The following is an 11,960-nucleotide window of genomic DNA, read 5'->3' as shown; positions in this document are numbered from 1 at the left end:
CCATCACTTGAGTCTTCTGTTAACCTCTCTGATACACCTCTCCCTCTGGAGCCTGTAACTTTTTACTAGGAGAATCAAGGAAAAAACTACCTGTGCTCCCAGAGCCCTGTAGTTACTCATGATCCAGCCAAGATTCTTATGATCCATGTAATTTGTGCCCATATGGATGCATAGTATGGGGTAGTGGTCTGAGGGCTGGATGAGTTAGAGGATCCTCTCCATTATATCCCAGGCATAGACACCCAGGAAGCATCAGACCTCATGGGCTAACAGGTCAGGAAAACAGATAATTCCCTCAGTCCCCCCCAGGAGCAAGTTTTCCACCACAATTACTCTGTGCTTTCACCTGGGTGTGGTTACTGGACGCTCTAGGCCCTCACATTCTGAAGCCAGCAGCTCAGATGAATGTGCTGATGTAAGGGAGGAAAAAGTGTTGAGTGATTGTCATAGATGACTCCATCGTGAGAGATACCGAGGGCCCCATCTGTCACCAGGACCCCTAGACACATGAGGTCTACTGCCTACCTGGAGCAAAGATTCAGGATGAGAAGGGAATGATCCAGGCCGTGATCCAGCCCACCGATTACTACCCCATGGTTCTCACCCATGTGAGTACTAATGATGCGGCCAGGAGAAGCCCTGATCACCTGATGGCGGACTACCATGCTCTGGGATGCATGATGGGTTGCTCAACACCAGGGCAGTGGTCTTCCTGGTGCAGTGCCTCCTAGGGCCAGAGACTACCTTTGTCCAGGCAACCCCTGGCTGGACCACATAGTGGTTCTCCATTTCTGCCCTGCATTTCCAGGCATTGTTGCTCCTTTTGCTTCATTCATCTCGTGGGCAGCCTGGAAGTAGGCATCCAGTTCTTACTGTAACAGTCCACAACCTGTGCGTGGTGGAGCAGTAGAGGGCACTCCTGCATTGAGCCACCCACCTCTCTGCACCCAACCACCTTCCAGGCTCGGACTGCCTCGTGTCCAGCTGACCCCCCTTCCTGGAGCACACTTACTAGCCTGGGGGTAATGTAAGCTGCCACCACCCCGAGAAGGGACTGTCTCTCAGCCCTGTGTCCTCAGGGAAACACAGGCCTAATATTCCTATGAGAACTCAACCCAGTACAGGCACTTGGGGCACTTCCCCAAGTCGGGGACCAAAAAGGAAAGTCTCCCTTAGTCCGCAGACCTAAGGGGCCTCTTAGGCATAATTTTGACCCACCCCTCAATAAGTCTCCCACACCAGTCAAAAAGGAGAACTTTATTGATTACAGAGGTAAGGTGAAAATAGGGTACAAGATAGAGCGGTATCACAGAAATCCCATACAGCAAAACAGTCTGGCTGAGGTAGACTTTTGATCATGCATCTGAGTTACTGCCAGCTAGATATCTAATCAGATCTCAAGTAGCTTACTCACAAGCATCATCCCAAGGCTGTTGCAGATTCTGCCTCTACACAAACGCTCGTAGTATAGGAAACAAGCAGGAGGAACTTACTTTCCTGCTAGCCAACACCAACCTGGACATAGTGGGGATCACTGAAACATGGTGGGACTCAACGCATGCCTGGGCGGTGAATATCAAGGGCTATAGGCTGTACAGAAGGGACAGGATAGGAAGGAAAGGTGGGGACGTGGCACTCTATATTAAGGAGGAATACACATCCTCGTCAATTAACAAAGAATCAGAGGAGGGGCCCTCTGAAGTGCTTTGGGTTAGAATACAAGGCAGTCGAGGGGGAAGAGACTTAATGGTGGGGGTCTACTCCAGACCTCCCAACCAAGGGGAAGAGCTAGACCAGGAATTCTTAAGTCAGCTCACGGAGGTTGTTAGGTCCAAGGACATGGTCATCATAGGGGACCTTAACTTTCTGGACATCTCCTCGGAAAAGCAGTCAGCCAGGTAGGTTCCTAGCCAGAATGCAGGACCTCCATCTAACCCATGAGGTGCACAGCCCCAGGGGAGACGCCTTGTTGGACCTGGTGCTGGCCACAGTGAGGGGGCTGTGGGTGCTCAACCACCTGGGCGACAGTGATCATCACCTGCTGGGATTCATCATCCAGCACAAGGTGGCAAAGGCCTACAGCAAGGCAGCAGCTCTGGATTTCAGGAGGGTGGACTTTAATTAGCTAAGGAGAATAGTCAGGGAAGCACTGAGGTCCCGGAGGGGAGGGGAGCCAGGTGTCCAAGGAGAGTGATCAGTCCTTAAGGAGACGATCCTCCAAGCCAAAAGGGAGGTAATCCCAACATGGATCAAAGGGATCAGGAGAGCACACAAACCTCCATGGCTCACCAAAAGCATCCAGAAGTGTCTCCTAGCTAAAACGGAGGCGTACACCCAACGGAAAGAAGGGGACATCACCAGGGATGACTATACTGCAGTCGCTCGGGGATGTAAGGAGGCAATCGGGAAGGCCAAGGCCGAGCTGGAACTAGGATTAGGGACGTGAGTAGATCATCTAGTCCGACCCCCTGCCATGGCAGGAAAGAGTATTGGGGTGTAAGTGTTGTGGAAGGGGTAAAGGAGTGGAAGGGATGAGGGAATGGAAGTGGTGACTGAGAAATGTAAAGGGGGTAGAAGGGGTGGGGTAATTTCAGCTCAAAATAAAGCTAGAAATGTTTCCAGGTCCCAAAACCCATACCATCATTTAGAGAATTAAGATCTAGAACTAAGCATTTTTGAAGATTCATCTCTACAGAGGTGTGAATGAAGTCAGTGAGTATCTGCAAATCCCCTTTGACTCTGTTTTGGTGGTGGTAGACATTGGCAAGATCATTCTAGTGCTGTCCAAGCTGATCTGTCCTTCCAATAAACAGAGACCTCTGTGGTTACCTGGCACATTTTGCTAGCAACATCATTTAATGGTAATTGCAGAATGAAAACTTATGCTGTAATGGGCTGGAGCAAGGACTTTAAGGAAATGATGTTTTGTCTGAATGTGCTAGAGAACTGAAAAATAGGGACAAAGCCCCACCGAGGCAGAATCCAATATACTTATTCCCTGATCACTACGTCTACTGGAACAATTAAAAATATGGTTTATAAGTTTGTACTGAATCCCGAAGCTATTCAATTAGTGGCCCAAAGCTAAGAACATGAGCTTGATTTAGATTTGTTACCATGCAGTATCAAAGCCCAGGGGAGAGAGGAATAAATGCAATTCAATCCAAATACCATTTCTGAATTTCTTTAACCAGAAGCTTAAATGCTTTCTGGATTATTTCTAATATTGGGCCCCGCTCCACTTCTTCCCTGGCCTCTTCTTGTTTCTTCCCATAATACCTCTTGATTGCTTCTGACTCCTGCTGATGCTTTTCTTCCAGGGCTTTCATTTCTGGCAACATTTTGACTTCTCCTTTTACCTTCTTGAGTTCTTCCTCTAGCATTTGCATTTCCTTTTGGTAGTCCAACTGCAACTTCATCATCTTCATTTCTAGCTCCTCTGCATACCTTCTTTTCAGATGCTCGGTTTCTTCCTGAAGCTTTTTCTCAGCAAAGTCATATTGCTCATTCGTGAAGCATGTGCCACCATTCTCCTGCACCATCTTCTCTATCATCAGCAGCAGCTCATTGACTTGGGTCTCTTGCTCCTGTCCAGTGGCTCGGTTGTTGAACGCACAGTAACTTTGTCCAAACTTGCTGAGCAGCTCCTGAATGCCAGCGACCCTTGACTCTTTTAAATATTTCTCCAGCTTCATATCCTCCAGGTCATCTTTGCGGGTGAACAGCAGAATCATGTATCTCAGGGCTCTTTCTCCAAAAATGTTTTGTATCCTTTTGACTGCTTCTTGTTCCTCCTTGGTGTAGCGGCCTAGGGGCACCACCAGTACTATAGCATGAGGCCCTGGGGAGGAAACCAAGATGCAGCGGCTGATCTCACGATAAATTTCCTCTGAAGGTTTATCTGTGTCAAAAATGCCAGGAGTATCAACAACAACAACTTTCTTCTGTCTCCAGAGCCTTTCCTTCTTGCTGCATGCCTGGGTGACTGATTTTGCTGAAAGACCGGACTCAAACATTTTCTGACCTAGGATGGTGTTTCCTGTGGCACTTTTCCCTGCACCAGTTTTACCAACTAGAACAATCCTTAGTTCTGAGTCTGCTGTGTATCGTCCACCATTTCTTGGGTCTGTTGGAAACAAATTCAGCCAACACATCAGAGCATGGCACAGGTAATACAGAGATGGGTGGCTTCTAGTGTCTTCTTTTTATAGTAACAAGCATATTTTAATTAACTTCTTTTAAAATAATGTGACTAAGGGACACAGTTAGAAATCTGGACTTATTCTGAAAATGAAACAAGTCTGTAGATCTTATCCAAGTCAGAGAGAGATAGTTAGTCCTGTTTGTCTGCAGTGAGTCAGAAGGTTTTGTAGATATGCACCTTTAGACACTGACTAAATAAGTTATGCAGGCAGAACCTACACTTCCATGCGATGAAGCCCAGTTCCAAGTCACCAGTAAATGTTGTTCCCATAACAGAGCCCCCAGGTTTGCATTTGATGACTAGAATAGAAATTAGTTCCACATAACTGTGTACTGGCTGTGGGAAGACTATAGAGAATACCTGCTTTATTCATAGAATCATAGAATTAGAAGTGGGGTCAGAAGGGACCTTGTAGATCTTTAAGTCCGACCCCCCGCCTGGGCAGGAGAAAAACTGGGCTCAAATGATCCCAGCCAGGTAGGCATCAAGCCTCTTCTTAAAGCCCCCCAGGGTAGGAGCCAGCACCACTTCCCTTGGAAGTTGGTTCCAGCTCCTAGCCGCCCTGACCGTGAAGTAGTTCTTGCAGATGTCTAATCTAAATCTCCTCTCTAATAACTTGTGTCCATTGTTCCTTGTCATGGAGTCTCATTCATAGGATTCTCCCTGATCCAGCACCCACCTATGACCCTTAGGGCATGTCCAGATGAGCGTGCACGTGCATCTTACAGAGTCTCAAAGCCTTTTCCCCGGAGGCAAACAGAGGCTGGGCCCTCCACAGAGATGCTCTGGTAACATGCTCATGAAGGGCAAGCAGCAGGCCAGCTGCAGGGAGTTGGACCCAGGTGCCACTCCAGGTAAGGGATGGGGGGCTGGAGGAGGGGGAGCACCATGGGGGGCACCTCCAATGGCCCTGCCTGCTCCCCCAGCCCCTCAGTCGGTGCCTCACCTGGCCCCATCTGCTGCCTTCCCCCTGAGCCTCCTGATCCCTGCCCCACCCAGCCCCATCCCTCCTCATCTCCCCAAATCTCTCCAATCCCTGCCCCACCTGGTCCTATCCCCTGCCCACCCCCTGCCCCCACCCATCATTCCCTCTCCAGGCCCCAGTGTCCCAGCCATAAAAAACAAAAACAAAAAAACCCTCTCACTCACTAGCAGGAGCAGCTGCCATCGGGGTCACTGCACCACCCACCCCTGCACAGCATAGGGTAGGGAGACAGTCCCAGTGGCCCCAGCCCAGGCTCTTCTGTCCCCGACAATGCCATGCTGCATGGGGAGCTCTGCCAAGAGGCCCTGGAGCCCCCACAGCCCTTGCTTCTGTGGTGAGTAGAGGCTTTTTTTTTTAAGTGCTGGAGGCGGGGGGGGAGCCATGTGGGGCTGGGGGTGCAAGCAGGGGATGGGGAAGCCTCCAGGGGGGATTCAGGAGCTGGTGGGGGATGGGGCCAAGTGGGCAGCAACCTAGGGGGCTGGGAGGGCAAGCAGGGGTGGGGCATGTTGGCCCTCCAGGGGAAGTAGCCCCTGCAGGGGCCATTTGGCCCCTGTTGGGGGTCTGTGGCTTCTGTGGGGGAGCTGTGGCTCCTGTAAGGGAACTGTAACACCTGTAGCCCCTGTGGAGGACTGTAACCCCTGTGGTGGGGATGTAACCCCTGTTGGGGGGCTGTGGCACCTATGGGGGGCAGAAGAACATATAGGTATTTAGAATTCACTTTATGATGATGATGATAGAGACACTGGTAGGCTTACAAATGGCTTTAATACTATAGATATATCAATAAAGCATTGCCCAACTGATTGCTGTCTCTCTGTCTTTCTATATATAGTGGTCTTTTGTTTTAATTGTGGAGGAACATGGATTTCAGGGTATTTTACACAGTGACTTCAGGAAATTTTCAGGGATTTTTCAGTTTTCAGATAGAGAACACCAGAATTCCTGATAGGGAGGCTAGTGGCAGGACACTGCCTGCTCAGTCCTGGCACCTTGGACCCAGCTGGAGGTGGCTGACCTCCTGGCCAGTTGGGGCCAGGAGGACATGCTTTGACATTTCAAAGCAGGCCACCAGACCAGAAACATCTTCAGGGCAATAGCTGCCCAAATGGCTGGCCAGGGGGCACACATGGCAGTAGTGCTGCTCAAAGGCCAACTTTGCAGCCGCAGTCCACTGACTCAAATTTGCACCACTTCTATTTGAGCTGTTACAAATGCACATACTTGCATGTGTGGACACTCCTATAGATTCCAAGTTACTAACTAGTTAAAAAAACCCAGAAACTAAAACTTCTAGCAAACTTCCAACCTAATCCGCTTAGATGAACATTGATCTGGGGCCTAGTTGGCTCTACCCCATTCAGCTCAGCCCATCACTACTGTTATGTGGGCTTCTCCAGGGCAGTCTGAGGGCTGGTTGCTCTGCTGTTGACTGAGAAATGTAATTAGGAGAGGAGGGACCAGTGGTGACTTAATGAATGATTTCATAGCTGCCCCCTCAGGGAACTTGTGTGGAAAGAAAAAAGACCATTTCAATTGTCTGGGGCCTTTTATCTTGCCAGATGTCAGAGACCTGATGCAAACCATGGCACTGCTAGAGATTGATGCTACAAGGAGCCTTTAAAAGGGAAAGTGCAAAGCGGAGGTCACAACAGTGGTCCTTAAAATCACTGCTATCTGCCCCAATTATACATATACAGGTGCTGGTTTCTCACCCTGTGGAATTTCTTCATCTCTCTCCTGAAGACTCTCTTCCATAATTCCCTGGAATATCTGCAACAGACCAGCTTCACCTAGAAACACTAAGGAAAAATAATTTCTAAAACAAAAATTCCCAGGTGCTAGAAGAAACCTGGCCACCAGTAAGGGATACGGAGAGCTTTATGTGTGCTTTGTGTGTGTAGGGCTTCAGTTCCACTTTGATAAGGGTTGTTGATTGATTAGTCACATATATAATTAAGCACCTTCATTGCATGAAATTTAACAAATTAGAAGTTTTCTGAGAATAGGGACTCCCTTTTGCAGCTATTATGCAAATCCACTCAGCTACCATGATTTTCCCAATCAAAAAGTCATATTTAATATTCTCAAGGGTAGGATAAGTACTGAAGCCCACATACCTGAATATTTTTACAGCATGTGATAGGATTAATTGTTTTACTGGAAGTACCAATGGAAGAAGGGCAGGGGACAGATTAGTCTGCACAGGACCTGCAAAGGGAGATGGGAGTTCAAGAAGAGTGGTTGCTTCTCAAGGAAGCGATCCTCAATGCACAAGCTAAATCTATTCTAACATGGAGGAAAGGCAGCAAGAAGGCACAGCAGCCCCCCTGGCTCTCCAGAGACCTAGCGGACCTACTGTGGCTAAAAATGAAAGCCTACAAAGGATGGAGGATGGGATTCACCTCCAAGGAGGATTACTCCGCACTCGTCCGGTCCTGCAGGGAGAAAACCAGGAAACCCAAGGCTGCAACTGAATTCCAACTAGCTTCAGGCATCAAGGACAACAAAAAGTCCTTTTTCAGATATGTGGGGAGCCGAAGGAAAAGCAAGGGCAATGTTGGACCCCTGCTAAACCAGATGGGGCAACTGACGCCCAGGAAAAAGCCAGCCTATTAAATAGGTACTTTGCATCAGTCTTTCATCAGTCCCACGGGATGCCCATGCCTGCTATGGGACAGGGAAATCTGGGTGATGGGAATCCCCTACCCTCCATCAATGCTGACCTCGTGAAGGAACACCTTGAGAAGCTGGATACCTTCAAGTCAGCCGGCCCTGACAATCTGCACCCCAGGGTACTCAAGGAGCTGGCGAGCGTCATAGCCCAGCCCCTGGCACGGGTCTTTGAAAACTCCTGGCGCTCTGGTGTAGTGGCCGAAGACTGGAAGAAGGCCAATGTGGTGCCGATCTTCAAGAAAGGGAGGAGAGTGGATCCGGACAACTACAGGCCCATTAGCCTGACTTCTATCCTGGGGAAGATCTTGGAAAAGTTTATTAAGGAGGCCATCCTTGAGGGACTGGCCCAGGCTAACATCCTAAGGGACAGCCAGCACGGGTTTGTTGCGGGTAGGTCTTGTTTGACCAATCTTATTTCCATCTATGACCAGGTGACCTATCACCTGGACAAGGGAGAAGAGATTGATGTCATATATCTTGACTTCAAAAAAGCTTTTGATCTGGTATCCCATGATCACCTCTTGGCCAAACTGCCCAGTTGTGGCCTTGGCTCCACCACGATCCTCTGGCTGGGAAATTGGCTCCGTGGTCGGACCCAGAGGGTTGTGATTGATGGCAGTCACTCATCATGGTGCCCTGTGACCTATGGGGTCCCTCAAGGCTCTGTCCTGGGACCCATACTGTTCAAACTCTTCATTAATGATGTGGACATTGGAGTCAGGAGTGGACTGGCCAAGTTTGCCGATGACACCAAACTTTGGGGCAAAGCATCCACGCCAGAAGACAGGCGGCTGATCCAGGCTGACCTGGACAGGCTTAGCAAATGGGCAGATGAGAACCTGATGGTGTTTAACACCGAAAAATGCAAGGTTCTCCACCTTGGGAGGAAAAACCTGCAGCACCCTTATAGGCTCAGCAGTGCTACGCTGGCTAGCACTACGGAAGAAAGAGACTTGGGGGTCATCATTGACCACAAGATGAACATGAGCCTCCAATGCGATGCAGCAGCTAGTAAAGCGACCAGAACACTGGCTTGCATCCATAGATGCTTCTCGAGCAAATCCCGGGACGTCATTCTCCCTTTGTACTCGGCCTTGGTGAGGCTGCAGCTGGAGTACTGCGTCCAGTTTTGGGCACAATTCAAAAAGGATGTGGAGACGCTTGAGAGAGTCCAGAGGAGAGCCACGCGCATGATCAGAGGTCAGGAAAACAGATCTTACGATGACAGGCTGAGAGCCATGGGACTCTTTAGCCTGGAAAAGCGCAGGCTCAGGGGTGATCTGATGGCCACCTATAAGTTGATCAGGGGTGACCACCAGGATCTGGGGGAACGTCTGTTCACCAGAGCGCCCCAAGGGATGACGAGGTCGAACGGTCACAAACTCCTGCAAGACCGTTTCAGGCTGGACACGAGGAAGAATTTCTTTCCTGTCCGAGCCCCCAAGGTCTGGAACAGTCTGGCAGCGGAGGTGGTTCAAGCACCTACATTGAACACCTTCAAGGGTAAATTGGATGCTTATCTTGTTGGGATCCTATGACCCCAGCTGACTTCCTGCCCTTTGGGCAGGGGGCTGGACTCGATGATCTCCCGAGGTCCCTTCCAGCCCTGATGTCTATGAAAACTATGAAAATACTGTGTCCTTTAGAGACACTCTGTGAGATACAGGAAACTGGTCTGGATTAACTTGACGCCTAACCCAGTAAATAGTATTTCTGATGTTCTTCTTTTCTCCACAAAGAGGTAGTTAACTATGTCAACCATGTTAGTCTGAAGTCAGGCAGGGTAGATCTATAACTTTATAGACTAGCTAGAGAAGGTATAGAGAGAGCACAAGCTTTGGTGAACACAAGCTCATCCATTTTATGCTGACTTCTTTCTCAGTCTCTGCCTCCTTCTTCTTTCATTCTGGAATCACTCTCCCCACAGAATAAAATCAGAGTCAGCACTCTTAATACTGTTACGTTACTACCAATAGGGATAGCACAACATACAGGACAGAGAGAATGCCAGTGTACCTGGAAGCCCTCCTGTTTGAATCTGTGCTCGGAGGTGCACTTATTTCACAGGCAGTCTAAGAGCACCAAGAATAAGACAGGAATACAAGAAGCAATGGTCTCAAATTGCAGCAAGGGAACTTTAATTTGGAGACCAGGAAAAATTGTATCTACTCTATAGGTGGCTCAGCAAGAGCACAGGCTGCCCAAAGAGCTTGTGGGATATCCATCCTTTGAGTTTTTTAAGAGTTGGGTGGATAGCTTTGGGCAGCTGAAGATCTCTAGAACAATTTGGACCCTTCCTTAGTAAGCTGTGTGCTTCCCTCCTTCTATACACTCCAGCTTTGGGACTCCTGAAGACAGGCTTCATACATGGTGGATGCAGATGAACCTGACCTTAAGGTGAGATGATAAGCTCCAGTACACTGCTCCCAAGTGCAGTCTACATGTGCTCCTGGGACAGCAGCACTTTGAGGAGGGGTGGAGCAGCCTGGGCTAGCAGAAGGCTTGTGGGGTCAGCCCCAGGCTCCAAGAGGCAGCGGTGGCCAGCAAAGGAGCTGGCTGGGGCACGAGAGTGCTAAAACTGTGGAGCCATGTGGCTAGGTGGCAGGCAGGAATCTGGCCCCTGCTGCCTGTTCTGACCGGGTGCAATTTATGCCTGCGATCAACTGACTACATATGCATTTAGTTGCACTTAATTACTGTTCCTAATGCTATTATCTTACAGTAGAGTTAATTAATTTACTGTGCCATGATAACAGCATACATATAGACTGTGATGCTTTACTGTGGAGCTGAGAAGTCTACTCGGCAGTAAAGCTCAAGTGTGGATGCATCCACTGATATTAAGAACAAAGGAATCAGCTGAGTGCTGGCAGTCTGTCCTGCTTAGTCATCTGTGCTTTCATTCTCTTTAGCACACTTTCTAGCCAGATCAATACACTTCCTCTCTTCTCCGAAATCCCTCTCCCTCTCCCCTTACTCACATTACCTTTGGGGTGCTGCTCCAGCTGAGAGATCAGATTAGTGCTGTGCCTGCAGCTTCTCAGATGTTTCCGGTTTCTGCCTCATGCTCCAAGCAGCTTGCCTTGCACAGAAATGACCTGGCTTTTCTGACTTCTCCTTTTTAGCAATGGCTTCACACTATAAACTGGTGTAAAACAAAAACAAAAGAGAGAGAGGGGGCTCTAGTGGTGGAAACTGCCACCCATGTACCGGCAGGGGCTGGGCTGCTGCTACCCAGAGCCCCAGGAGCTGCTCTGAATGCTGCAGGAAAGGGTGTGTGCAGACCAGCAACAGATAAGAGTGCTCATAATGAAACTGGAGTCTCTGCTACGTGACTGTGAACAGCCTGAACTAGGATGAATAGCTCAAATGCTGCCCCTCCAGGGGAAAGGTGGATTGAACTGGTGGGACTTTCCAAAAGTCACACTACACTGTGGTGTGTGAAATGCCCCAGGCATGAAGAACAAGAGCCTTGCATGGGGAAGCTTGTCTAACTGTATCCCAGCTCTGTCCCCTAAAGAAATCCTCATCTCTCCTCACGTTGCTCTTAGACCAGATGTTGTCCTTCCATGAGATGCCCAGTCACAGTGGTCCTGGAGAACAAGTGAAGTTTGTGACACGAGCTCTATGAACACTGCTGTGACGCAGCTTCACAGCACATGGTGTCCACATGGTGTCCACAGCTGATAAGCTGTCTCAAGGCATCACATGGCATCTTAGAAGAACTTTATCCCAGCAATCCCTCACTGAAACACCCCCTGCACCAGACCGTGACCTCCATCCACCTTGAACAAAATAGTGGGCCAGGTTCCCAGCCCATGCTAGGTCTCTTTCATGCTTCACTATGGCATAGCTGAGAATAAGCCTCTGGGCATGTATATGCTGACAGTGTGTTGGAAAGCCGCAGTAAAAGCCCACGTCCATGAATAACAGCCATAAATCAGCAGTCTAATCCACTCTCCTTTTAGAGTAGAAATGCAACAAGAGTGTCAAGAAATAACAAACAGAAGAGGCTGTAAACACATGGGAGGAAATGGAAACCCCTCACCACAACTAAGAAATAGCAGGAAACCAGAGAGAGAGAAAATAGTGAGGCCC

The 11,960-nt window shown here is 49.0% G+C and overlaps 1 protein-coding gene across 3 annotated transcripts; it reads right to left on the bottom strand.

Annotated features, from left to right (window-relative positions):
- Positions 1 to 1,256: 1,256 nt before the first annotated feature.
- LOC149865235 (GTPase IMAP family member 4-like) lies at positions 1,257 to 11,102 on the bottom strand. 3 transcript variants are annotated; one of them, XM_090048125.1, is made up of 3 exons: positions 10,844 to 11,102; positions 6,902 to 6,988; positions 1,257 to 4,126 (listed from the first exon to the last, which is right to left on the bottom strand). In XM_090048125.1, the coding sequence occupies exons 2-3, from the start codon at positions 6,942 to 6,944 to the stop codon at positions 3,159 to 3,161; spliced, it is 1,011 nt and encodes a 336-aa protein (XP_089904251.1). In that variant the 5' UTR covers positions 6,945 to 6,988; positions 10,844 to 11,102; the 3' UTR covers positions 1,257 to 3,158. The 3 variants fall into 3 exon arrangements, with proteins under 3 accessions (XP_089904251.1, XP_089904250.1, XP_089904252.1); XM_090048124.1 differs by having other exon boundaries at positions 10,849 to 11,102; XM_090048126.1 differs by lacking the exon at positions 6,902 to 6,988 and having other exon boundaries at positions 10,849 to 11,102.
- Positions 11,103 to 11,960: the final 858 nt, after the last annotated feature.

Source organism: Crocodylus siamensis, chromosome 5 (assembly GCF_052110815.1).
Source record: "Crocodylus siamensis isolate JL-2025a chromosome 5, ASM5211081v1, whole genome shotgun sequence".
NCBI classification, from domain to species: Eukaryota; Metazoa; Chordata; order Crocodylia; family Crocodylidae; genus Crocodylus; species Crocodylus siamensis.
Note: the sequence above shows the minus strand (reverse complement) of the source record. Positions and strands in the feature narration are given on the sequence as shown.

Excerpts from the sequence above, each read along its gene's own strand:
- LOC149865235 (XM_090048125.1), bottom strand. The coding sequence starts at position 6,944 with ATGGAAGAGAGTCTTCAGGAGAGAGATGAAGAAATTCCACAGG. Across the intron at positions 4,127-6,901 it reads AGATGAAGAAATTCCACAGG|ACCCAAGAAATGGTGGACGA; the intron begins GTGAGAAACCAG and ends TGTTTCCAACAG.